Source organism: Gadus macrocephalus, chromosome 4, assembly GCF_031168955.1.
Source record: "Gadus macrocephalus chromosome 4, ASM3116895v1".
Taxonomy (NCBI): Eukaryota; Metazoa; Chordata; class Actinopteri; order Gadiformes; family Gadidae; genus Gadus; species Gadus macrocephalus.
Genome location: NC_082385.1, coordinates 32,341,560 through 32,366,449, shown reverse-complemented (window position 1 = coordinate 32,366,449; position 24,890 = coordinate 32,341,560). Strand labels below are relative to the sequence as shown.

General features: G+C 51.0%; 4 protein-coding genes across 4 annotated transcripts; 2 read left to right on the top strand and 2 right to left on the bottom strand.

Annotated features, from left to right (window-relative positions):
* Window positions 1-595: 595 nt before the first annotated feature.
* raph1b (Ras association (RalGDS/AF-6) and pleckstrin homology domains 1b) lies at window positions 596-10,394 on the top strand (the record flags this gene model as incomplete). Its single annotated transcript, XM_060049365.1, is given in 6 exon segments — window positions 596-793; window positions 1,991-2,089; window positions 2,364-2,484; window positions 4,027-4,166; window positions 4,779-6,689; window positions 6,691-10,394. Coding segments are annotated over 6 exon segments (3,927 nt in total), but the record flags the coding sequence as incomplete, so codon positions are not given.
* A 634-nt stretch (window positions 10,395-11,028) lies between these two features.
* spp2 (secreted phosphoprotein 2) lies at window positions 11,029-14,486 on the bottom strand. Its single transcript, XM_060049304.1, has 6 exons — window positions 14,329-14,486; window positions 13,494-13,615; window positions 12,815-12,937; window positions 11,747-11,857; window positions 11,340-11,388; window positions 11,029-11,243 (listed from the first exon to the last, which is right to left on the bottom strand). Exons 1-6 carry the CDS (start codon window positions 14,378-14,380, stop codon window positions 11,239-11,241), a joined length of 462 nt encoding a protein of 153 aa, XP_059905287.1. The 5' UTR covers window positions 14,381-14,486; the 3' UTR covers window positions 11,029-11,238.
* Window positions 14,487-15,070: 584 nt separating this feature from the next.
* LOC132455386 (GDP-Man:Man(3)GlcNAc(2)-PP-Dol alpha-1,2-mannosyltransferase-like) lies at window positions 15,071-19,864 on the bottom strand. Its single transcript, XM_060049239.1, has 5 exons — window positions 19,733-19,864; window positions 19,236-19,457; window positions 18,452-18,823; window positions 16,783-17,384; window positions 15,071-16,299 (listed from the first exon to the last, which is right to left on the bottom strand). Exons 1-5 carry the CDS (start codon window positions 19,777-19,779, stop codon window positions 16,016-16,018), a joined length of 1,527 nt encoding a protein of 508 aa, XP_059905222.1. The 5' UTR covers window positions 19,780-19,864; the 3' UTR covers window positions 15,071-16,015.
* A 273-nt stretch (window positions 19,865-20,137) lies between these two features.
* Window positions 20,138-24,782, top strand: cpb2 (carboxypeptidase B2 (plasma)). Its single transcript, XM_060049252.1, has 11 exons — window positions 20,138-20,294; window positions 20,412-20,493; window positions 20,621-20,745; window positions 20,886-20,994; window positions 21,449-21,550; window positions 21,660-21,770; window positions 22,015-22,125; window positions 22,559-22,649; window positions 23,795-23,997; window positions 24,110-24,194; window positions 24,452-24,782. The coding sequence occupies exons 1-11, from the start codon at window positions 20,224-20,226 to the stop codon at window positions 24,646-24,648; spliced, it is 1,287 nt and encodes a 428-aa protein (XP_059905235.1). The 5' UTR covers window positions 20,138-20,223; the 3' UTR covers window positions 24,649-24,782.
* The last annotated feature ends 108 nt before the right edge of the window (window positions 24,783-24,890 follow it).

Here is a 24,890-nt window from a genome sequence, read left to right as displayed (position 1 = left end):
TTTCGTTCAACTGTTTCTATTTTGTCCTTGGTCCACAACGTTGACAAAAAACGCCTGTAAGCACTGAGAACACGACACGCAAAGCGAAACTCGGGGTGAGAAAGTAAACCGATTTTTGCATCCGACCACAACGACTCGAGCAGTTACGTGTCATTTCCTGTTTAGAGATCGGTCATGCCGCTCGCCTGCACGGCTCTGTGCAAACATTAACTCTCTAGGGTGTTTCATCTTATGCTACGTGACTGATGCTACCCGCCTAGCCTAGCATCCCTCTTCTCACCTACCTGGTTACCTGCTCAGGCTAGCACTGCCTACATTGCAAGCAACTTATTAAAATCGGAATCAGGAAAATGTCAACGTAATAGTAGGGGTAAACCTTCAGGCAAACAACAGTCAAAACACCCACAAAAACCTATAACAGTCAACACAATAAACTGCAACGGTAAAAATGATAAACTTAAAGACTCAATCGATGACAAACAACTACAACGGCAAAAACGATTAACGACAAGAATCTAAAATGATGCGGAAACTATAACACCAAAAAAAACACAACAAATAAAAATGATATCAAACATCCACAACAGCCACTTAACTACGCCTACACTCTTTCTCTCTCTTTCTCTCTTTCTCTGTCCCTTGCGGCACCTCCCCCCACCCTGCTCTCTGCTGCCCCCCGCAGGCCTCCAGAGACCTGGTCTGCTTCCTCCAGTTGGACCACGTCAACGTCTACTACGGCCAGGACTACCGCAGCAAGTACAAGGCCCCCACCGACTACTGCCTGGCTCTCAAGGTACGGAGCAGCAACGGCTCAACCATGGCGTTCTGTTTTGGTGTGTGCAGGGTCGAACTACGAGTCCTGACCTTTGACCCCACCGAGGGGACCAAAGGGGTGATTACGGCTCCAACGTCGACGCGACGCAACGACCACGCAGTCGCTTCGGCGCAGTCGTGAACCTGTTTCGGTTCCGCGACGGGTTGTAGTGAGCGGACCAATCACAGCCCTCGCTGCTGCGTCGCCTTGACGCAAGGTTACACTTTTTCGGAAGTGCCCGTCAGGCCATGTGGTGGACATAAGGAGGGTCCGCAAGGGTGTAAGGGGTCCGTAAACCCCCTTGCGTTGCGTCGACTTGGAGCCATAATGAGGCCAAAATGCTTTTACTACTAAACATCGCAGTAGCCCCGCCGATATTGAATGAAGACTGGGAAGAAATGAACCCAAACTGTAAATAATCCAAGCTGTACTGTCTGCGTTCTGCTTTTTGAGCTGACCGTTCTTCATAAATGGACTGCATTTATAGAGCGCTATTCAAACCAGTGGCCACTCAAAGCGCCTTACAATATCGCCTAACATTCACCCTTTCATACACACATTCACACACCGATGAGGGTGTCAGCCAGCTCGTCAGGAGCAGTCCGGGTGAGGTGCCTCGCTCAGGGACACCTTGACACTCAGCTAGGAGGAGCCGGGGATCGAACCAGCAACCTTCCGGTCACCAGCCGACCGGCTCTACCCCCTGAGCCACATGCCACCATGGTGTCCAATCATTCCCAGACAGAGACCCCTTTTACGCTACAACCTCAAGCCGGCTTCCAGATTTCTGCGCAACCTTCTTGTTGATATAGCTTCATCCTGAGCTACGTTAGCAGCTACGTTAGCAGCTACATTAGAAGCTATGTTAGCAGCTACGTTAGCAGCGTTAGCAGCTACGTTAGCAGCTACGTTAGCAGCTACGTTAGCAGCAACGTTAGCAGCTACGTTAGCAGCTACGTTAGCAGCTAGGTTAGCAGCTAGGTTAGCAGCAACGTTAGCAGCTACGTTAGCAGCTACGTTAGCAGCTACGTTAGCAGCTACGTTAGCAGCAACATTAGCAGCTACACGAGGCAGAGAGTTCCCTTGTAGTGTCTGAGATTTTGACAGCACAAGGCAGCATTGGGAAGGAATGTGAACTGATTCTTGATTTTGTCCCCTCTACCACCACGACCACAGCACCCTCAGATCCAGAAGAAGTCCCAGTACATCAAGTACCTGTGCTGCGATGATGTCAGGACTCTGCACCAATGGGTGAACGGCATTCGTATCGCCAAGGTAACGACTCGAAAATGGCACACCTCCTGATCCGAAACACCAGGAAGCAGGGGATGGAAGTTTCAGTGGAAAAAAAAAAAACATGTTCAAAATAATTTCAGCAGTTGTACCGTTGCAACCGAGAGGTTTGCAAGTTTCTGGAATGGAACTTTTTGACTTATTGTGTGTGTGTGTGTGTGTGTGTGTGTGTGTGTGTGTGTGTGTGTGTGTGTGTGTGTGTGTGTGTGTGTGTGTGTGTGTGTGTGTGTGTGTGTGTGTGTGTGTGTGTGTGTAGTACGGCAAGCAGCTGTACGTGAACTACCAGGAGGCCATGAAGCGGACGGAGGCGGCGTACGATTGGTCCTCCCTTTCCACCTCCTCCATGCGGTCGGGCTCCAGCTCTGCCAGCATACCCGGTCAGTTGACCTTTGACCTTTGACCTTCACGACCCCATGCCCTCCGCTCCAATACCCCATAACTACCAGACTAATTAGTAGGCCAGAATCGATTCAGCATGTCCAAATACATAGTACGGAAAAGGCAGTATGTTGAACCATAAATACCAGGATGTTGGACTACATCCGGTTGAACTTCGCAGTACGCAAGCCAGAATGCTTTTTTGGGTGATTCTGCCCCACAATGCTTTGCAGCAGAAGAGAAGATAGAGCAACTGAGCCTGTGAACGTTGACGGGCGGCACTGCAGCTGTGCTGACCTTTGGGAATTCACCTGTAGTATGTTCCAATTGTACGCATACTGTGTGCGACAGTAGTTACTTTGTAGGGCTAGCTGCAGTATGTGCTACAAATAGAAAGAAGTATGTGATTTGGAACGCAGCCATAAACTCACCAAAATGGCGGTTAATCTAGAATAACTGAAAAGAGAAAACTCAAACAATTCAGAAACATTATACGAGTTCGAATTTTCCTCATCAATGATGTGTTATGTTTATGAAAGCGAGCGGGTGAGGTTATGCAATTGTTTGATTACCTGGCGAATAGGCAATCGCAACAGGGAAACGATAGGCTAGTCATCAATAAAAGGGATAGCGCACTGAAATCCATAAGCCTCTAATTCAACATTATCAACCGCATTGATTTAAACGTCGGTCTGATTTGAAGTACTTTGGCCTCGGCACGTTATCGATTTTAAGTTCAGGTAGTTTGTAATTTGTGCTTCATTGATTCTACACACATCACATCCTGCCGATTGACTAGTCGCTGCTTTGTCATCGTCCATATCGGATTGAATAACCAATCACATTTAGACTTGCCCGAGGGGAGTGGTGGTGCTGAAGGGCTACAGCGCCACCTGGTGGAGGAACTATTTGGGGGGTGAAAGAATGTATATATATTTTTATTTTGTAGTTTCTATTTACATGTATTTTTGTAATGTTATGTATATATTTTTTTTAGGTTTATTCCAGGAAAATACAGGTTTATTTGCCTATATAAATGTAAATTGTTATAAATATATATATAGTTTATTTATATTATATATTTTAAGGATCATTTCCTGATAAAACAATGATTTATTTGCCAATATAAAGTTTGACATGAATATTGAGATGACAAATGTAATTTGAAGTGGTAACATAACTAGGTTATCATTATGGCTTACTTAACACGTTGTTTATAGTGTTGCTTATGCTTCTAGAGAGCTTTGTCTCTCTCAGAAAAACATATCTGCATATTTTCTAGGGCCTGCGTGAAGCGAACAAAGGTTGCAGTGACAAAAAAAGAAAAAATTATTAAATTAAAAGCGTCTTAAAGTGCCCTAAATGTAAATGTAAGTGAATTGCATTAACGAGTATCTATCAAGGCTCTGATCATGGTCTAAAACACTCTTCCTCATCCTCCTTCATCCTTCTCATCCTCCTATTCCTCTTGCCCCCTCCTCCCTCCTCCATCGCCGTGTCTTTTGACCTCGTGTTATAACTCCTCCTTCCTCGTTCTGCAGCTGACACTCAGTCCAACCACTCGGGCCAATCAGACAGCGGCGTGGACACAGGCTCCGCCCACGGCCGCTCCCAGAGTGTGGTCAGCTCCATCTTCTCCGAGGCCTGGAAGAGGGGCACTCAGATGGAGGAGAGCACTAAGGTACCACGCCCCTTCCGCTCAGTTATTTTCCGTCATTCGCTTTTTTCGGATAATTCTTCGGATTATTCTTCGGAATACATTTGACCAATCATCCTCCGCCATCTTCCACTCTCTTCCGCTCTCTTAATGTGTCGCCTATTGTTGTGGTGTTGTTTATTTTTTTCCCTTTTGTTTGAATGTCTGTACTGTCTGTATGTATTCCTTTCCTATTTGTAAAGCGTCTTTGAGTATTTAGAAAAGCGCTCAAAAAAACGGACTTATTATTATTAATATCGTTACTGCGAGAGTCGAGTCTTGACACTTGGTTTAAACTATCTTGCTTTTTTTTACTTCTTTGACCTTTTTTGAACTCCAACTAATTATTTCATAAAGCGGGAAGAACCCTCTCTCCCTCTTTCCCGTCTTATTCTTCCGATCATTCTTCGGATATTATGATTTATTAGTACCGCTTCGAACTTCCTTCTCAGAACCGTTTTCGCCCATTTTTGTGCTTTTAGCTTTCGGAAAGCGTCCGGTCTTTTGACCGGTCGTCCACCATCTTGCTTTTTCTCAACCTTCTCCGACCTCCCCCTCCTTCGTGATCGTTCCATGAACCCTCTCTCCCCCCCCCAGATGCGGATGGACTCGACCAGGGGCGGCACCCTGCCCCATCGCCACCACAGCCAACACTCAGTGGACCAGCCGGCCCCCGCCCCCGCCTCCCCGCAGCCCCCCGGCCTGCCTCCGGGCCCCCAGCAGCTCAACGGCCAGCTGCCTCCCCCGGACTCGCCCCATCTGCAGCAGCAGCAGCATCAACCCCCAACCCCACCCCCATCCCAGCAGCATCAAACCCCACCCCCAACCCAGCAGCAGCAGCAGCAGCAGCCACCACCCAATCTGCAGCAGCAGCATCAACCAAAGCCCCAACCGCCGCAACAACATCAACCGCCACCGCAACAGCATCAACCGCCGCCGCAGCAGCATCTGCGGCAGGATCAGCCGCCACCACAGCTGCAGCAGAATCATCATCAACCACAACAACAACATCTGCAGCAGCAGCAACCACATCTGCAGCAGCAGCAACCACCACAACATCTGCAGCAGCAGCAACCACCACAACATCTGCAGCAACAGCAACCACCACAACATCTGCAGCAACAGCAACCACCACAACATCTGCAGCAGCAGCAACCACAACATCTGCAGCAGCATCCACCGCAACATCTGCAGCAGCAACCACCACAACATCTGCAGCAGCAACAACCACAACATCTGCAGCCGCAGCATCATCCAACACCACAGCAGCTGCAGCAAAGGCTGCATCAACAGCAGCAGCAACAGCTGCAGCAGCAGCTTCACCAGCAGCTGCAGCTGGCGCAGCAGCAACAGCTGCAGAAGCAGCAGCAGCAGCAGCAGCAGCAGCAGCAGCAGCAGCTGCAGCAGCAGCAGCAGCAGCAGGTGGAGCAGCAGCTCCACCAGCAGCTGCAGCTGGCGCAGCAGCAACAGCTGCAGAAGCAGCAGCAGCAGCTGCAGCAGCAGCAGGTGGAGCAGCAGGTGGAGCCGCAGGTGGAGCCCCCCCAGCCGCAGACGGAGCAGCAGCAGTGGCAGCAGTGGCAGCAGCAGCAGCAGCTGGAGGAGCACCAGCGGCTGCTGCAGCAGGCGCAGGCGCGCAGCTACGCCGGCGGTGCCGGCACCGGCACCGCCGCCGCCGCCGCCGCCCCGCCACCGCCGCCGCCCCCTCCCCCTCCCCCGCCGCCGCCCCTGCCCCCCGTGCAGGCGGTGTCGCACCAGTCCAAGGCGCCGCTCATGTACAAGTTCAGCACCATCACCCGCCTGCAGAACCGCAACAACGCCGCCGCCGCCGGGAAGACGGCCAATCACCTGCCTCCCCTGACCCAGCCGGCGCCGGCGCCGCCCCCTCCCCCGGCCAATCACGTCGCGGCGGCGGCGGGGAACAACCCCCCGCCCCCTCCTCCCCCCCCGCCCCCCCCTCCCTGCCTGCCGGCCCCCGGCTCGGCCATGGCGACGCTGAAGCCGGGCCCCTCCAGCCCCACGGGGGCGGCCTCCGCCTTCCCCCCGCCCCCCCCTCCCCCTCCTCCCCCTCCCCCTCCCCCCCCGGGCCCCGGGCCGCCCCCCCCCTCCTCCTCCTCCTCCTCCTACGGGGGGGGCCTCAAGCAGGCCCTGAAGGAGCGCTTCCCCAGCCCGCCGCGGGACCTCCTGTCGCTGGAGGAGTCCCTCCCCCCGGCGCCGGCCCCGCCCCCTCCTCCCCCTCCCCCGCCGCCGCCCCCCCCCTCCCCCTCCCCCGCCGCCCGCCCAGCAGCACCTCGGCGGCTTCCCGGCCCCGCCCCCCCTCCGCTTCCCCGCCCCTCCCCCCCCCGCCCCCCCCAAGGGCCCCAAGGCCTACGGCCCCGGCGGGTTCCTCCCCCCGCCGCCCGCCACGGCCCACAAGCCCGTCTCCCCCGTCTCCCCCTTCCCCCCGCCCCCCTCGGCCCTGGACGCCCCGGCCCCTCCCCCTCCGCCTCCCCCCCCTCCTCCCCCGCCCCCTCCCCCCTCCTCGGCCCTGAGGAAGCAGTTCAGCCTGCAGGCGGCCCACCTCCCCCCCGACAACCGGCCCCCCACCCTCCCCAAGCAGCACAGCCTCTCCAAGCCCCCCCCCTCCTCCTCCTCCTCCTCTTCCTCCTCCTCCTCTTCCTCCTCGGTCAGGCAGCTCGCCAGCCAGTTCCCCGGCTCCTCCCACTCCTCCTCCTCCTCTTCTTCCCTGACGGCCAATCATGCGGAGAGCCTCAAGGCCCCGCCCCTCTCCCCGCCGGCGGTGAAGGCCAAGCCAAGATGGCAGCCGGGCGGCGGCGGCGGCGGCGGCGGCGGCGGCGGCCATGAGTTCCCCCCTCCCCCTCCCCCCGAGAGCGCGCCGTCCGCGTTCCCCGCCCCTCATCCTCCCCCTCCTCCCCCCCCTCCTGGACCCCCCGCCTGCCCCGCCTCCGGCCCCGCCCCGCCCCCGCCCCCGCTCCCGCCGGGGGCCGCTGGCTCCTCCCCCTTCGGGAAGAAGGCTCCGCCCACGCCGCAGAGGAACTCGAGCGTGACGGCCGAGTCGTGCGACGCCTACCAGGAGTCCCGGAGGAACCTGCTGCGCAAGTTCAACGGCTCCGCCTCCTCCTCCTCCTCCTCCACCCCCTCTCCCGCCTCCTCCTCCTCCTCCACCCGGTCCCCCTCCTCCTCCTCCTCCTCCACCCGGTCCCCCTCCAAGGACCCCCCCGCCGGCCCCCCGGCCCCCCCCAAGCCGGGGAAGCTCAACCTGTCTCACCTCCAGAGCAGGGCGGGGCCGACCCGGCAGACGGGCGGCGCCGACTTCCCCTCGCCGCCGCACGACTACGGCTGCTTCCCCCCGCCCCCTCCGCCCTCCGGCGACCTGTTCCCGCCCCCTCCCCCCCCGCCCCCGCCGCCCCCCCCGCCCGGCGGGCCGCCCCGGGTGGCGGTGGTCAACCCCCAGCCCCAGGCCCCGCCCTGCCCGCCCCCTCCCGTGCCCCCGCCGGCCCACAGCGCCCCCTGGGGCAAGGCCTCGCTGCGGAAGACCCCGCCCCCCACGCTGGGGCGCCGCGGCAACGCCACGCCCGAGCCCGGGGCCGCGCCCGCCCCGCTGTCGCCCGGCGCCAACCCGCCGCCGCCGACGTCGCCAAAGGGCGGGAACTTCCTGGACGACCTGCACCGCACGCTGAAGCGCAAGTCGACGGGCCGCCAGGGCTCGCTGTCGTCGGGGCCCGGGGCCCGCCTCTCGGGCAAGATGGACGCCGCGGCGGGGGGGGAGGGCGCGGCCGACGACATGGCGCTCCCGCCGCCGCCGCCCGAGCTGCTGTCGGACGGCGGCAAGAACGGGAACGGGGGCGGGGCTAACGGCGGCGGCGGCTACCTGTCGGGGAACATCTCAGGCTATGCAACGCTGAGGCGGGGGCCGGCGCCTACGCCGCCCAAGAGAGGGGACGCCACCAAGCTCACGGGAGAGTGTTGAGACGCTTACAGAGGGAAGCGGGGACGGACGGACGCACGGACGCACGGACTGAAGACGGCCGGACTGAGGGACAGGGCGACAAACAGGGGAGACCTGAAACTTCCATCCTGTCATCGTTTTGGGATTGTGTGCGTGTGTGTGTGCGTGTGTATGTGTGTGTGTGTGTGTGTGTGTACTAAGCCAAACCACGATCGTACGTTTAAGTTTCGCAGGTCATTTCATTTGTTTGACTCTGATTGGACTGTTTTTTTTTAATAAAAGAAGAAGAAAGTTCCGGACAAACGGACAGATGGAAAAAAACACGTCCCGCGTGCGACAAACCGCTTCCCCGTGTGCTGGAGTTTTCCGATCAGATTCAAACGAGAACTTTGTCTTGAATGTGGACTTGCCGATATGGTCGTTGGTGTGCTTTTGTCTCCGATCCCGGACTGAGCCAATCCCCGCTCCATCCCGCGTTTTGAACACAGAAAAACCCGGATTTGAATCCGCTGGAATGCTGCATGGACCAGCTGTATGAAACACGCTAACTTTAAGCTCTTCTGTCTGTGCGTTGTCCCAGAGAGAGTGAGAGCGAGAGAGAGAGAGAGAGAGAGAGAGAGAGAGAGAGAGAGACTGTGTGTGTGTGTGTGTGTGTGTGTGTGTGTGTGTGTGTGTGTGTGTGTGTGTGTGTGTGTGTGTGTGTGTGTGTGTGTGTGTGTGTGTGCCTGTCTGCCTGTGTGCCTGTGTGTGTGCGCGCGCGTGTGTCCCCGTTTTTTCCTGTGTAATGTTAGCCAAACGTCTCCGTGGAGAAGGGGTTGAATTTGCTTCTTTTTTTTGCTTTTCTATGAATTTATTTAATTTGATCAATGAGAAAGATCTCGTTTTCTTTTATATAATCATGTCTTTAGATAGAGTGTAACAATGGAAGGATGGAGAGAGAGGGGGGGGGGGGGGGGATGTTTGGGTGTTAAAGAATGTACTGAGAGGTGGACTTTTGTACATTGACTGTCTCTCTACCACGTGGCAATGCAAAATCGGAAGGAAGCCTTATATTTGTGAAGAAACTGCCATTTCGACGCAACATAAAAAACAAATCAAGTTTCTTCCACCGTCTCAGCAGAGTCTGGACTCTGGAAACCGGAAAGAAGAAGGAGGAAAAATACGAAGAAGAAACTCTGAAAAGAAGACAAGTGCTTTGTTTTACTTAATTTAATGCAAACATGAAGTGTAGCTTACTATGGACTTTTAAATGTGGCTGGGTAGGGCAGGAGGGGCTGTTTAAGTAGTGTGTGTGAGAGGGGGGGTATGTGTGTGTGTGTGGGTTGGTCGATGTCGAGACTCGCATGCGTTGGGGGGTTTGTATTGTACAGTTCCAGCTGCTGCTCTCTTCCAATTGGCCAATGACCGGAAGTAGACTGTACATGCTACACACCCTACAACACTCGCGCACATACAGACGCACACACGCACACACGCAGAAGTCACGTTCTCCCGGGACAGGAGTCCGATAGAAGATGAAGAATACAGACGTTAATAGAAATAACAACAGCTCGAAGGGTTTGGAGCTGTTGATTTAGAGTGTGTGCCGACATTGAAGACGTTTATCAGTTGAATCTCTTCATATCCTATATTTCCATGGTGCCATAGAGTCTTTTAAACACGCGATTTGACTAAACGTGACGGCGTGGGGTTTCTGGGCTCTATCGATGTTTTCCCTTCCGACCAATGCCTTGTTCCCGCACATTTCAGACGACATTAAAACGTTTAGGTAAATACTGTTATATCAACGCCGATTCAGGCATTGATTGAAAACGACCATGGAGAGTGTTGGAAACCTATCTTCAAAAACTGGTGTGACGCCCGCTTTGTGTAGGGGGCCACTTCGACGCCATCGTTTAGGATGAAACACATGCATACGGTTATAATCTGCTTGGTTTGAAGGAGGATATTTAATGGAGGGAGTTGGAATACGATGGACCACTGTGCTAGACCTCGCTCTACATGCTACCCCGTCGTCGCGATTCTTCCCTCCGTGCATACTTTGCCCTCCTCCGGCGGCTTGTATATCTTTTTCATATAACTTGAATATCATTGTCATGTACAGGTGCGTTGGCGACAGTACAGTATGTAAGTTATTGATGTGCTGAGGCGGGATTAGAGGGCCCTAGTTAAAGCGGATAAGTGTGTGGAGATTTGCAAAGATTGCTATAAACGTGTCCTCTTGCATATAAACTGCAGAAATCACAAATATAAATGTTCCAACAAGACCTTGACGCGTCTCCCGAGTCGTGCTTTGTGTATTTTCTCTTTCTTTGCTTGCATATATTACCACTACATAGTACATAGGCCTTTGTATAGGTTTGAGGTTATATTATGCAACCAGGTGTGAGTGTTATAAGCCATTACAAGCCGTTGGAAGGTCGGCCGCCTTTTCCTTTGTTTTAGTGAGATCACAGGTGGGAGTGTCCACTTAGATATAGACTGTAGCAACATTTGCTACAGTCCACTGGGTAGGCTGGTAGACTGATCTATCCAGCATACAAGGACACAGCCCCTTGTGACGTCGCTAATGCACCGGGAAGGGCAGGTTTTCAGACTGTTTGTAATGGCTAATCACACCTTGTGTCATGATATCACCCCCTTTAAGTTGAACCCTTGTTATTCAAACGCTGCTCCCGAAGCATTTGAATCTAGACCTGTTCTTTCATATTTCAGTCAAAGTTGGTATAGGCCTGAATAATGCTGGGTTATAGCTCCAGGTTTTCAGTTTGTGGGTAAAGTCACATTACGTATGGTGCCATTACAAATATCTACTTTGTTTCAGATAATGATTCAAGAGCCATGTTTCCACCAAAAACATACTCGATATCCTACTAGTGAAGAAGAAAAACCCCATTCAAATGTTTTTACATTTTTTATTATGAGGTAACGGTTTAACGGTGACGCAAAAACCGAAATCCTCCGCTCATCCCAGGTCCAGATAGTTTGATTCCTATTCTAGATACTGGTTGTTGTTGAAGCCGTCTCCTCTAGGATGGACCTCTCCCTGGTGGCTGGGCCGAGTAGTAGGAAGACCAGGTGCTGAAGGAGAGGCAGGGTAGGTGGGTCCCGTCAAACTGTAAAGGTTCACGGGTTCGTTGTTACCGAAACAAACACGGGGATTCAGGAAGGCGCGCCAAACATAATTCCGACTCGTGGATGAATGGGCTTACCTTGGCTCAACCCTGGGATGACGTACTGTTGGCGCCCCCGAGAGAACACCTAGGGAAGGACAAGTCAACGCGTCACGGTTTGTTAAAGTTGCAAATATAATGTGAGGTAGAAAGTTTCAACAACAGCTCTATAAAAACGAATCTTTTTCAATCTTAGTAAATTACCGTATTCTGTCCTAGAAAGCTGAATGCAGAAGGACATTTAGGCAATACCAAAATACCAGCCTATGACCTTTACATGACATAAGAGATTATTGGTATACATATTCCCTGAAATTGTATGTATTATTATTTTTATTTATTTTTTATAAAAGTGGATATAATTTTTTTTTATAATTGCTAACCCAATTATATTTTGTTTTTATTGTTCTAAACTCGCTCTGTCGTTCTCTTTAGTCTTTTCTCACCTCCTCGCTGGACTCGGAGCTGGAGCTGCTCTGGTCCCGAGCGCAGTTCATCGTGACCACCTGGGTGCGGGTGGCGGTGACGCGCACGCGGCTGGAGCACTCAGACTTCGGCTGGAGAAGAAGAGAAGAGAGAACGATAATGATGAACTTAGTAGAAACGGTATTTAGCCTGATTGGTGTGATGGCTACGATGAGAACCGCTTATGTAGGCCTACGCTTGGTTCTGAGTCTTTTAAATCTAAGTCATCCCCGTTAGCGCCCTCTAGTGGAAGTTTTAACTACAGTTAACGATGAAATTACTTCTTGATGTGCGAATTTAATCCTTTAGAGACTTTCTAGTTCAGATATTATTTTGAATGGGGTACAGCTGCAGCAGAAATGTGACTTTAACTTTGGATTTTTACAGTATTTTCCTTTTTTTCTAACTGTTGAATTACTAAGCGACTAAGAACGCGCCGTCCATGGTCCATCGCATTCCCTCTGACGAAGGTCAGTACACAAACTCTATGCCCCTGCTGGACCAGGGATCCGTGCCAGTGTAAACGCTAGGCGGGAGTCTGTCAACACGTTACTCAACCCAGACTGCACGCGACATGCCCTCACAAGGCTCTATGAACCTGGAGACCTTTGTTTAAAGCTGCACTATCTGGTATGACAGACAGCAAATAAACTTAAAATGCGATTTTGACAAGCGTGACAAATTTTCCACTCTGGCATAAATCTAATCTTGGTTACATAGATATCAAACTGTATCTAAAGCTCAATGTTGTCCAAAGAGATTTTGGCGAAAAATTCCCTCAAATAATTAATCGGGGTGGGTTGGGGGCATTAATACAAAAGTAGATCTAAATAAAATGTATTGGTAATCCAATTATATTTTGTTTTTATTGTTGTTCTAAACTCTCGCTCTCTCGCTCTAATACTTCTTTTGAATAATTAATTGACACGATGTCAAAGGTGGATAACTCGCTCCGCACTTTGCCAGATTTGATAGAAGACCGAACTATTCCGTTCATGATCAATCAGCGGGGACAAGGAGGGGATAGAAGGCAAACACAGCCTGCTCACCGTGAACAGGCTGGTCGCAAAGGCGCAGGTCTTGGCGTCCTCCCCCGAGTTCTTGGGACACTGCGTCTGCTTGGTTTCAAACTTCATCAGCAGGTCGAAGGTCTCGAGACCGACGGGGATGACCTGGGAGGTAAAGAGGAGATAGAGAGGGGATCTTTAGCGTCAGTTTCTGGGTGTTTGGCTTTGGATTCACAGCCCATAGAAATCCGGACGCATAAACCGATACAATATCACGCATGATGAGACGGTAGAAGACAGAATCACACTATAGTGCAGTTGTGGGGGAAGAGATTTCGATTTTCTTTAAATATAATATATATGATTTAGAATTCTTCCAGGGAAATGTCAAGTGGAATAAAAAATGATCTGAATATGAACAATTTATTCACTTTGATTAGGTGTGATATAGGCCTACAGGCCTGTGTGGTGACATACATTTATAAAGAATAGATGAATAGGCTGTGCTGTTCAGTTACAGAACTTCTGATACATAATGATCGCTTTATATATAACATAATGTTTTGGTCAAATGCATAAAAAAATAAATGGAAAATTATAAAAGGATTTGGCCAAAAAAAAAAAAAAAAATATGTTTTTCCCGATCTTATTTGACGTTTCGGAATATCAAGAGAACGGTGAATGTTCCGGATGTCGTCGGTACGTCCTCGTCCGTCCTCACCCTCTTAACGGAGGCCTTGGTCGCCCGGTGAAGGTGAGCGACCGCGTGCCGTGTGTTAAACTCAACCATTGAGGCTTCCAGAGCCTTCTCCGCCATGGGCGCCACGTTGGGTCCCGGGACACCTGTAGGGGGCAGCAGAGAGGTCCAATGTGACGCGATAGGGCACACCTAATAGCGATATACATTGTATACAGACTACTTTAAATGCGTGTCACTTTGTAAGGGTTTCATTTGAATATCAGCATTCGTTGTTGCAGTTTCCTTTGTGTTAGTTCTGGAATTTCACCATTTCAAAAGGACGGCAACTATCATTGCTGAGGAAATCAGAAACATTAAAGCGGGGGTATGCGTGGTTATCGAGAAACCTTTTTGTCACATTAAGGCCAGCGTGTTTATCGGGGAAACCTTTTTGTCACATTAAAGCCTGCGTGTTAATCGGGGAAACATTTTTTATCGAATTTTTCGAAATTCTCTCGACATCCAGACAGCAATCAATAAATCCAAATGGTCAGACAAAAAAACATTAAAAATCTGTTGCCGTCACAGGCCTACCTGTCTGTCTACCTGCACAAAGGCAGACGCTGCCTCTTTGCTGAAGCCTGTGTGCTATTCCAATAACTATAGGGATTGGCATTGGCAGGCCGGAAGGGGACAGGTGGAATTCTTTTACAAATTGACCTAACTCTGATTGGTTTCTACAAATTTCCCCAAGTTAGTAAGACGATTATTACCCCAGCAACACTGAGTGCAAACACATAACCTGTACCAACGACAGCAATTTAGCCAACAACTTGTATACTATTTCCGTGTGTGTGTGTGTGTGTAAGCCACTTACAGAAGCATCCCAGGGACTGCAGCAAGACTAGAAGCACGATGTACAAATTCATCTTGGTTACAACAGCAGACTGCGCTAACAGGGTTTAATACCTCCTCTGTGCGGGGCCGCTTATATAGTATATTCCTTTGGACTCACCCAAAACTTGGTTTCATTGGCTCCTCCCTGTCTCGGTCTCTCTCCTCTAACCTTTGGTTAGGGGGGGGGGGGGGGGGGGGGGTACTGCTATGACAAAATCGATTCTCAGAGCCACTCTACCTAGAATAGAGCGTATTTATAATACGGCCGATCGTAGGCCTCAAATGCTTTTTTGCTGAAAAAGCTGTACAATGTGTCTGTACAAAAAATAAATGTGGGAATTCAATTGAATAGCAAGCAAGACCTCACTTTTAAAAAACGATGATTTTCACACCCGAACTTGACCGCTACCCAACTCACCAACAATAGGAGGCATCGCCCTCTAGAGGACATGTGGGGCACTGACAAAATACCTAGATTTCCATCGCTGATGTAGTACAGTGATGCTTCTGCAATTCTTGAGGCTAAGAACCTAACCTCAATTATACTAGATCAACTTCTTATTTGGCTTTCACTTATTTCAAAGAAAACACAAAATCTGTTTGCATACACACAAGTTGAATGCATAATATTACATTATGTAAATCAGTTAATTTTTTGCTGTAAGGAAATACACTGAAGCAATATTTTTTTTAAATCCAGAACAAATCAAGAAAATAATAGCATTTTCCATGGCATCTTTATTTGCAATAACTCAATATATAAAAATATTCACATTCTAACAAGTAGAACGTTAACTCTGGTCCTTGTACTGCAATACTTGGATTTAAAGCGGCCATTTTATATAAAACAATTACTCTGCCCCACTCATCAAGATGGTGGTCAAGATATGTTCCCGACAAGCATCTCATTTACAGTTTTACATCAAGAGCAAGAGCGTTTTTATTCAGCTTTTTAACTGGATGTGATAATGGCTAAATGAGCAAGAATGTGAATACATTCATAGAACAGAACGATCACTCGATGTGAAATACAGCATTACTGAAATATAACTTGAAACTAAACATGTTATTTCAATACGGATCTCTACTGGTGCGACAGTTGATCCGTGAGTGGATTAACATATAGACCTCAGACTTTTTATTTCACAGCAAATCCTCTCCTGATCCGTTAACCAAACCTGCGCTGCTCTTCGTTCAGAGGGCGCTTGGAGGAAAACATGTCGGGATGGGGCGAATGCCATCGAAGACGGATAAAAGTAACTCTCTACGAGTGCTACAGAGTTCAGCCCGGCTTAGAATAAAGACTACGATCTGGACCCTGTGGTCTGTCACTGAGCTGCTCCCAGACCAGCTTCAGTGTCGAGTGTGCGCCTATAGTGGGGGGGGGGGGGGGGGGGTCTTCAACCGTGCAGACCGGCAGAAAGAACACCCTCCCCTCACACTGGGGGGGGGGGGTGGGGGCGGGGGGGCATAGGACTAAGCGCACACACACACCTCCCTCCTAATAGCGCACACACACACACGCACACACACACACACACACACACACACACACACACACACACACACACACACACACACACACACACACACACACACACACACACACACACACACACACACACACACACACACACACACACACACACACACACACACGTTGGCCATCATCTCTCCAGCGTGTTCATCAGGGGCTCCATGGCCGCCAGGAAGCAGTTCTCGAACTCGCGGTCGGAGAAGCGCGCGGCCGACTGGCGCGCCCGCCGCCGGATCTCCGTGCGCGCGGCGGCCGGCAGCCGCAGGATGCGGTCCATGGCGTCGGCGTAGCCGTCCTCGTCCTCCGCCAGGAAGCCCGTGGCCCCGCCCTCGAAGGGCACCACGATGTCCCGCCGGGGGCCGCCCGACTTGTGGGCCAGCACCACCGTGCCCGCCGCCATGCACTCCACCACGCCTGGAGGGGGAGGGGGGGAGGGGGAGGGGGAAGAGAGAGGGGGGGGGAGAGGGAGGGCGAGAGGGGAGGGGAGAGAGAGGGAGAGAGGGGGGGGGGGGGAGGTGGAGAGGGGGAGGAGGGAGAGGGGGTGGAGAGAGAGAGAGGGGGAGAGAGGGAGAGGGGTGGGAGGACAGGATGAGTGGAGGAAGAAGAGGGGGAGGGAGGAGTAGAGGGCGAGGGAGGAAGAAGAGGAGAGGGATGAGTTGGAAGGGAGGAGTAGGGTAGGGGCAGTAGAGGGAGGGGGAGAGTGAGTGGAGGAAGGAGAGGAAGGAGTAGAGAGGGAGGGAACAGACGGAGAAGTAAGGAGAGCTGCACGTTTTCAAAACGGGGAAAGGACGCTTCCCAAATCCCCCCCTCCTCCTCTCCCCCCTCCTACCCTCCTCTCCCCCCCCCCCCCCCCTCCTCCTCCTCCCCCTCCCTCCCTCCAAAAACAAACCACCTCACCGATCCCAAAGTGCTCGTTCCACATGGTGTGCAGGCCGATGGTGGCGGCCGCCAGCTCCCTCTTCAGCTCGTCGAAGGGCACGTCGAGCCTGAACTCCACCCTCTCCCCGAGGCCCAGCTCCTGGCTCAGCCCGCGCAGCATCAGCACCCGGTCGCGGTCCGCCTGGTCCCGGCAGCCCCCGATGAGCACCAGGCGCAGGGTCTCCCGCCCCTGCAGCGCCGCCCGCCGCTCCACCAGCTTCTTGAACGCCCGGATCTGCAGCCGGTGGTCCTTCTCCGGGCGGAACTGCGCGACCGACACCACGGAGTAGCGCCTCTTCCCGCCGTCGCCCCCCTCCCCCTCCTCCTCCTCCTCCTCCTCCTCCTGGTCCAGGATGGGGATGTCCGTGAAGTGCTCCACGGGGCAGGGCGGGTACACCACGCAGGTGCGGTCGCGGGCCCGCCAGAGCGCCAGGATGTGGTCCAGCGTCCAGGAGGAGTTGACCATGACCACGTGGCTGCAGGAGCCGGCGGCGCCGTAGAGCACGGCGAACAGGCAGTAGTAGACCAGCTTGGCGGCGCTCAGGAACAGGTTGTTGGAGATGTAGTCTGCGTTATTGAACCTGGAGGGAGAAAGAGAGAAGGGAGGGGGGTGGGGGGGTGAGAGAAGGGAGGCACGGGGGGGGGGTGAGAGAAGGGGGAGGCACGGGGGGGGGGGTGAGAGAAGGGAGGCACGGGGGGGGGGGGGGGGGGGTGAGAGAAGGGGGTCAAGGTCGGAAGATGGAATCGGCGATTGAGACCTCAGTGGGGCCGTTTTTCGCGGCAGTCGACTTCTTGTTTGTTTCTTCGTTACATAACTGATCTCACAGATGCACAATATCCCAAACCCTGCCGCACCAACTTCCTTACGCACACATACAGGCACATTTCTGCACACAATTTGTCTATCGTGTTGTGCCCGCACGATTGGAAACACACGCCATCAGCAGGGGGCATTCTAAAGACGCTGTCGATGTAGGATAAGGAGATGTATTCGATAAGGAGACAAAATGGGATGTGGTGCCTGTAAACGCACAAGATCCCAGCGCATAGCGGACCAGCAAAGGCCGTTCAGCAAAGTCACAACTTTTCTCGGTTTTGGGACCTCGGTGGTGGAACGAGGTCCCTGCCGCTCTCAGGACCGCAGAGTCGCTCGCTATCTTCCGAAAAGGACTCAAGACTCGCCTGTTCAGAGGCCGCCTCGACTCTGCATAGCCACCCTCCCCCTTCTGGCCACCATTGTACACTGTATTGTGTTGTGTTGTATTGTATTATAGTACTTAACTGTGTAGCAACTGCAGTAGCTGCCATCATGGCTGTAACACGGGGAATTGGTTAGCCTAGCGATCGTTGTACTTGCACTTGGTTCTATGAACATCCTTTCTGTACCGACAGCGATATATTGTTGCACTTCTTATGACAAATGTACTTATTGTAAGTCGCTTTGGATAAAAGCATCTGCTAAATGCCCTAAATGTAAATGCAAATGTAAAATGTAAATGTGGACATTTGTATCCAGCAAAAAGGTGGGAACAGTTTTCAAATCTGCGCGCGTCGCCCGTGCGCGTCCACTTCTTCACCGTAAACAAAAAAAAACCTCAAACTGAAAAATAAAAATAAAAACAAAATGCTTCCTCCTCCTCCTCCGTACCTGGGGTTCCTCTCGCTGACCACCGAGAGCATGTCCGTGCTGATGGTGGGGTAGTGCACGTAGCTGGCCACGCTGCAGCCGCCCAGGTAGCGGAAGAGGGGCAGGGTGAAGGCGTAGCCCATGGAGTCCACGTAGAGGTCCGGCACGCACTGCGTGAGGGCGTCCCAGCCGAGGAACACGGAGCCCACGCTCTGCCCCAGCAGGGTGAAGTGGGGGAACAGGCCGGGCTCCACCAGCACGCGGTGGGCCAGGAACACGAACTCCACCGGGCCGGGCAGGGCCACGTTGAAGCGCCGCCGGGCGCCGTCCAGGATCTGGGCGCCGCTGACCTCCAGGTCGCCCGTGTACACCACCACGTTCACCTCGGGGTACCTGTGGGGGGCGGAGTCAGGGGGGGGGGGGTCGGTTTAGAGGATGGAGCTGCGGCAGTTGGTGGTGTTACGTGTCATGGCGGCTTTTTGAGATGCGTCGGGGTACGGAGACGTTAAGTGAATACAGAGACAGGTCATTAAGGAGCAGGTAGGGGTTAGACAGTACAGAGACAGGTCATTGAGGAGCAGGTAAAGGTTGAACAGCGAATACAGAGGCAGGTCATTACTCCTAGCCATCACCAAACTTCTAGCATATCCTGTCTAATAGAAGATCAAGTTATTACTGCCACATCGTTTTCAATGAGAACGCTGGATGCATAACATTTGAAAGCTTGAAAGCAAAGCAACTGACGAAGTATTAATAGCATTGATTGCGAATGTAGCTCTACGTGAACATATGAACCATATCCCACCGGTTCTGTAGCGCCCTGATGGCGCACCACAGCACTCGCTCCCCGCCGCCGCCGGCGTGGCAGTAAGGGTGGAAGAAGGCCACCGTGGGCCGACCGTCCCGGGCGCGCCTCGCCGCGCGGATCGACTGGAACCAGAGGCGCAGACCGGCGACCAGCAGCACCAGGACGGCGACCAGAACCAGCGTCAACAGCACCAGGGGCAGGAGCAGTTTCCACAACAACCTGCGAGGATTAAGGCTATTAGCAGAAGCTCTCTAAGCCAAGGCGACTTCACACTACGGCTCCAGGATGCTTGTTCATTATTGGTAGTCCGCGTATATGGGGGGGGATCGAACCCGGAACCTTACAACTTGGGAGACCGAGACGAGTCACCCCAGTCAATACGCCATCCTGAGTGTATGATCGTCTTATCAATCGGAACAGGTGGACTTCATGGTGTAACTAACGGGTTATAGATGCCTAACGACTGGTTTGGTGTAGCGTAGTGTGTTTCTCACCTGGTGAATTCACACAGACACAGCGCCAGCTGATCGTGGCCAGACATCTTGCAACCATGGAGGAACTGGCAGCTGAAGAATGACAACACAACCAGATGAACTTTGAACTTTTTTCTTCCCTGGTGGTTTTTCTTAAATGTTTTGTTTGCAAGTGGCTCCCCCTAGTGGTGAACCAGTATACCTGCCACATTTATTCAGATTAATTAATTATTCGTTTTTCTCTCTTACAGTTAGAAGCTAGACATAAAGCTTCTTATACTATATACAATGTGAATATGAAATACAAAATAAGATTCAAATTGAGGGGTAAGAAATGTATTAACAACAGATAGAACAACAACAATACAGCCGAAGCCAATTTGTGTCCTCTCGCCTTCCAAAAAGTGAAGTTTAACCTCCAAACAAACATTACTGCCGACATAAATCAATACAGCCGTCCTCGCACAGTTTGACTTTAAACCCTGGCCACCATACGGTCGCCTAGTGTTGTCATGCAGTTTCTCCTGATCTTGGGGTTTTTGGGGGTCTTGGCTCAATGGTCTTGGGTCGCAAGCAGCTTAAAGTAAGTTAACGTGACTAATATATGAGATTTATTTTTACGCATTGCTGGATTTATTATTATCGTACTTCGTCTATTTTATTTTAATGAATTAAATGTAGGCTATTCTTATTTTGTCAGTAATGATGACCAAGTGTTTTCCATCACACCAAAGACACAAGCAGAGGTGGACATCGTGAAGAATGTGTCTTCCCAATACGAGGTAAAAAAAAAACAAATAAACACCAGCAACCATACGTAATTCTGTTATCGATTCTATTATGTATTAATCGATCATGTTTAATAGTTATTGTTACATTAAGACCTCATTATATCGCCTCTTCATACAGACGGTGCTCTGGAGCCCCGCGGCCCCGGAGTTCATCCGGGAAGAGGCCGAGGTCCACCTCTTCGTACCCGGCAACAGCTCACAGGCGGTCCGGGAGCTGCTCCGGACGCACGGCGTCACGCACACGTATGTAGACCCAAAATGGGTCAAAAGAAAATATTGATTAAAAAATAAATTTCACACATTAATTTATTCGTTTATTCGTTTAACCCACAGGTTAACGGTATAATGTGCGGGTTCGTGTTGTTGTTGATGTTGTTTTAAAGGGTGATGTTGGCCAACACTAAGGAGCTGATTGAGATGCAGACTAGGAACGCCAGCACCGACCCGCGAAGTGGCATGTCCTACTATGAGAAATATCACAGTCTGGAAGATGTACGCTCTGCCACTTTCATCAACCCGAAGGACAGTCCGGTCTATAGGAATTGTCTATCATAATGCGTCATGGGATTTTTTTTGTTGGCCGATACCCTGGCCTTTTGAGGGGACCAAAGAGAAAAGAATAGTATTACATTAAAATACTTAATTAATGTTAATATATCCTATCCTAGGATAAGGCAATGGCGTTTTGCCATGTCAATTGCCATGGCTGTTTTAATCATAATAATATCTCCTCAAAATGACACATGCTGTCCCAATGAATTACTAAACAAACAAACATTACTACCAAAACAATAACTGACGTTCCAAAGCTCCTACGCTTCCAAAATGTTTTTTTTTTTTTGTCTGCCAAAAGGGAGTTAGTATGGAATTGTTTCCATCAATAGTTAGAAATGTATGCAGACTATTACCATCAAACCACTGAACCGTATCTCCCTCTTTACTACAGATTTATCATTGGTTGAACAAGACAGCCATGGAGAACCCCGACCGCATCAAAGTCATTCTGATCGGGTCGTCCTTTGAGAAGCGACCCCTCTACGTTCTGAAGGTGGACTGATCCAATCATCCATAAACAAGGACATAAACACCTTCTATTCACCCCGCTTAATATGGCTGATACTAACACCTATTACCTACCTCCCCCTCATCTTCCTCAGTTGTCGGCCATTTCAACCACAAACACGAATAAGAAAGCGATATGGCTGGACTGTGGCATCCACGCCAGAGAGTGGATCGCCCCTGCTTTCTGCTTATGGTTTGTACAATACGTGAGTATAATGCGCAAAATAACGTTGATAGGTCCTCACCACTACTAGAGAGCTTGACAGGACTAAACTTACATCATATTCTGTTTATTGTATTATAGTGTGTAGCAAGTAGTTTGTGTGTCATAGGTTATAAAATATGTTACCCGGAAAAAATGATTTTACAGAATAGTGTCTTTACAAAAACAGACTAGTCAAAAGATTAAATGGTGTCGTTTTTGTTTATGGCTGTTTTCTGCCCTCACAGTCACTATCATTTTACGAAACAAACCGGGACATAGCTACCATTCTAGACAACATGGATGTCTACGTTCTACCAGTGATGAACCCTGACGGCTACAAGTACACATGGACCACGGTATTCATATTCATATCGTTCGCTCCGTCACTCCTGTTCAGTTGGATACTTTCAAAATCGAGCTCACTCTAGCTTACTTACTTACTTACTTAGGCCTTTAAGTTCCCAAAGGAACATAGGCCATCGACAAAACCCCTCCATCCTCTCCTGTCTTGGGCCCTCCGCTCCAGTTGAGGCCAGGACAGCCCTTCTTTCTTCATTTCCTGTTCTGTGGTTCTTCTCCAGGTGGTTCTCGGTCTGCCTCACTCTAGCTGGTTTCTCCAAATTGCCTACTCTAGCTATATATGTTAGCAGCTTTAACGACAGGAGTGTCTCTCTCGGAATTAACGTTGTCTTATTTTATCCTCCCGTAGAGTCATTCCAACGATTTTTCAGGGGATGGTAAAGGTGCCATTCTGTGTGTTGATTGGTTGTCGTGTGTTTTCTGCACCAGGACCGGATGTGGAGGAAGAATCGCTCCACCAGAGAGTACAGCCGTTGTGCGGGGGTGGACCTGAACCGAAACTTTGATGCCAACTGGTGTAGTATGTCTCCTTGTTGCATTCTGCGCACACAGACTCCTCCGGTACTCTCTCTTGTGTTTCTGAAGGAGTTCAGACGCTTCAAACGCTTTTGTTTGACACAACAGTGTATGCTGCTACATGTTAGTCTGCCATTTCATCTCCCTCGGTTCCTCATCTTTCGATTGGTCCTTTTCTAATTGACTAATTAATTAAGCTTGTGCCGGACGCTGGTTACAATTGTGCAAAGCCTTTGGCTTCGGTTCAGCCATACCATTCCTGGATCCCTCCCGCCACGTTCCTCCCCGAGGTTTCTCCTTAGGCGGTTTTCCCGGGCTCCTTATCGTACGGGTCATCAAACACGGCCGTTGAATCCCTTTGAGGCCGTCCATCTAACCGAGGGCCACACAAACAAAAAACGGCTCAGACTTGACTCGGCTTCTCATCGCCCATCACCGCTCGACGGACGCTAAACACGTATGCTCCGGAAGATTCTCAAAATCACACGGCAGGACCAATGAGGCGTTGTATGGAAAGCTACCGCCCCTGTCGTGCAAAAAAAATTTAAAAGGAGACTATAACGAGCAGGAAATTGTGTTCGTCACAGTGACGTTGCTGCTCATCACCTTGTCCTCTGGGAACCAAGTCGGGGTCGAACTTCTCCCGGGGGGGGGGGGTCAAAGGGAGAGCTCCCTAGGTCAGCTAAGACGTGACACCGGTCTCCAGGCTGCTGAGAAAATAGTAAAACCCAGAGACCCAGACCTTCACGGCAAAGGTCAAAGGTCAAAGGTTTTTTATTCGCCATTTGTGCATAAACCAGACAGTCTAAACACATAGGATTTCTCGTGCAAGGCTTCCCAAGTCAAGTTCATAGTATTAATACAAAGAGAGACAGAGATCGAGAGAGAGAGAGAGCAGCACAATAAATAGTAATAATAAAAAATATAAAACTTAAAAAATTGCACATTATGCATTGCATTGCAGAGAACACCACAATAAAAGTGATTAAAAATATACATATTAAATTAAGAAACTGAGCAAATTGCCCATTATACATTGCGGCGTACTTAGCTATTCAGATGTACTTACCCTTCCTGACCCCCGAGGAGACTCGAGGTGACCGACTGACTGACCACCTCTTCCCCCCCCCCCCCCCCCCCCCCGTGCAGCGGAGGGCGCGTCGCACCACCCCTGCTCGGAGATCTTCTGCGGAGAGTTCCCGGAGTCGGAGCCGGAGGCCAGCGCCGTGGCGAGCTTCCTGCGCCGCCACAAGGACACGGTGGCGCTCTACGTCTCCATCCACTCCTACTCCCAGATGCTGCTCTTCCCGTACTCCTGCACCAGGGACCTGGCCGAGAACCACGCCGAGCTGGTCTGTCCGGGGTCTCCCCCGCCACCGCAACCCGCACCGTGTCAGGTTGGTCAGCAGTCGAGTGACTTGATGGATGGGACAATCATGTTTGGTTCTCTTTTTATTTTTAAAGCTTTCAATGGCCAAGGAAGCAGCCCAAAAGATCAAGAGGTACTACCGCAACAATTATAAATACGGTGCTGGAGCCGAGACGATATGTGAGTCAAGTCGTTATTAAATATAATTTGTTTATTTTCATGAACAAGATGTAATTGCTTTCGAATTCATTTGATTTCAATATACTTTAATTGTATTAATCTATGCCAATGAATAATCTTAAAGGTGTTTTGCTCTTGCTTAAATTCCATTTCAATCCACCCCATTCACTTCTCGTTTAACGTATTCTACTACTCCATTCATTACGGTTTTATTTCGTATGCAACTCCATCGTAATCTGTTGCGTGATACCTCGCAGACCTGGCGCCTGGGGGCTCCGACGACTGGGCGTACAAACTCGGCATCAAGTACTCGTTCACGTTCGAGCTCCAGGACCGAGGGCGATACGGCTTCCTCCTCCCTCCGTCGGAGATCCCGCGGGCCTGCAACGAGGCGCTCATCGCCCTCAAGACCATCGCTCTCCGGGTCGTAGAGAGGATCCCACCGCCAGCGTAGAATAAAATAAAATATCACGTGTATAACGTCGAGGATGTATGGCTGTCAATGTATTGTGCTCGCGGTTAGCGCTCCCACACCGTGAACTATATAAATACAATTGTGAGAATGAAAATAAAAAAGTAAACCAGAAATGCAATCGAGGTAGGCCTATCTGTGTATCAGTGTGGAACGCTTCGAGACCAACATTCTTATTAGGAAATTATTTTATAACTGTAGATTATTTTTTATTATTTGATTAC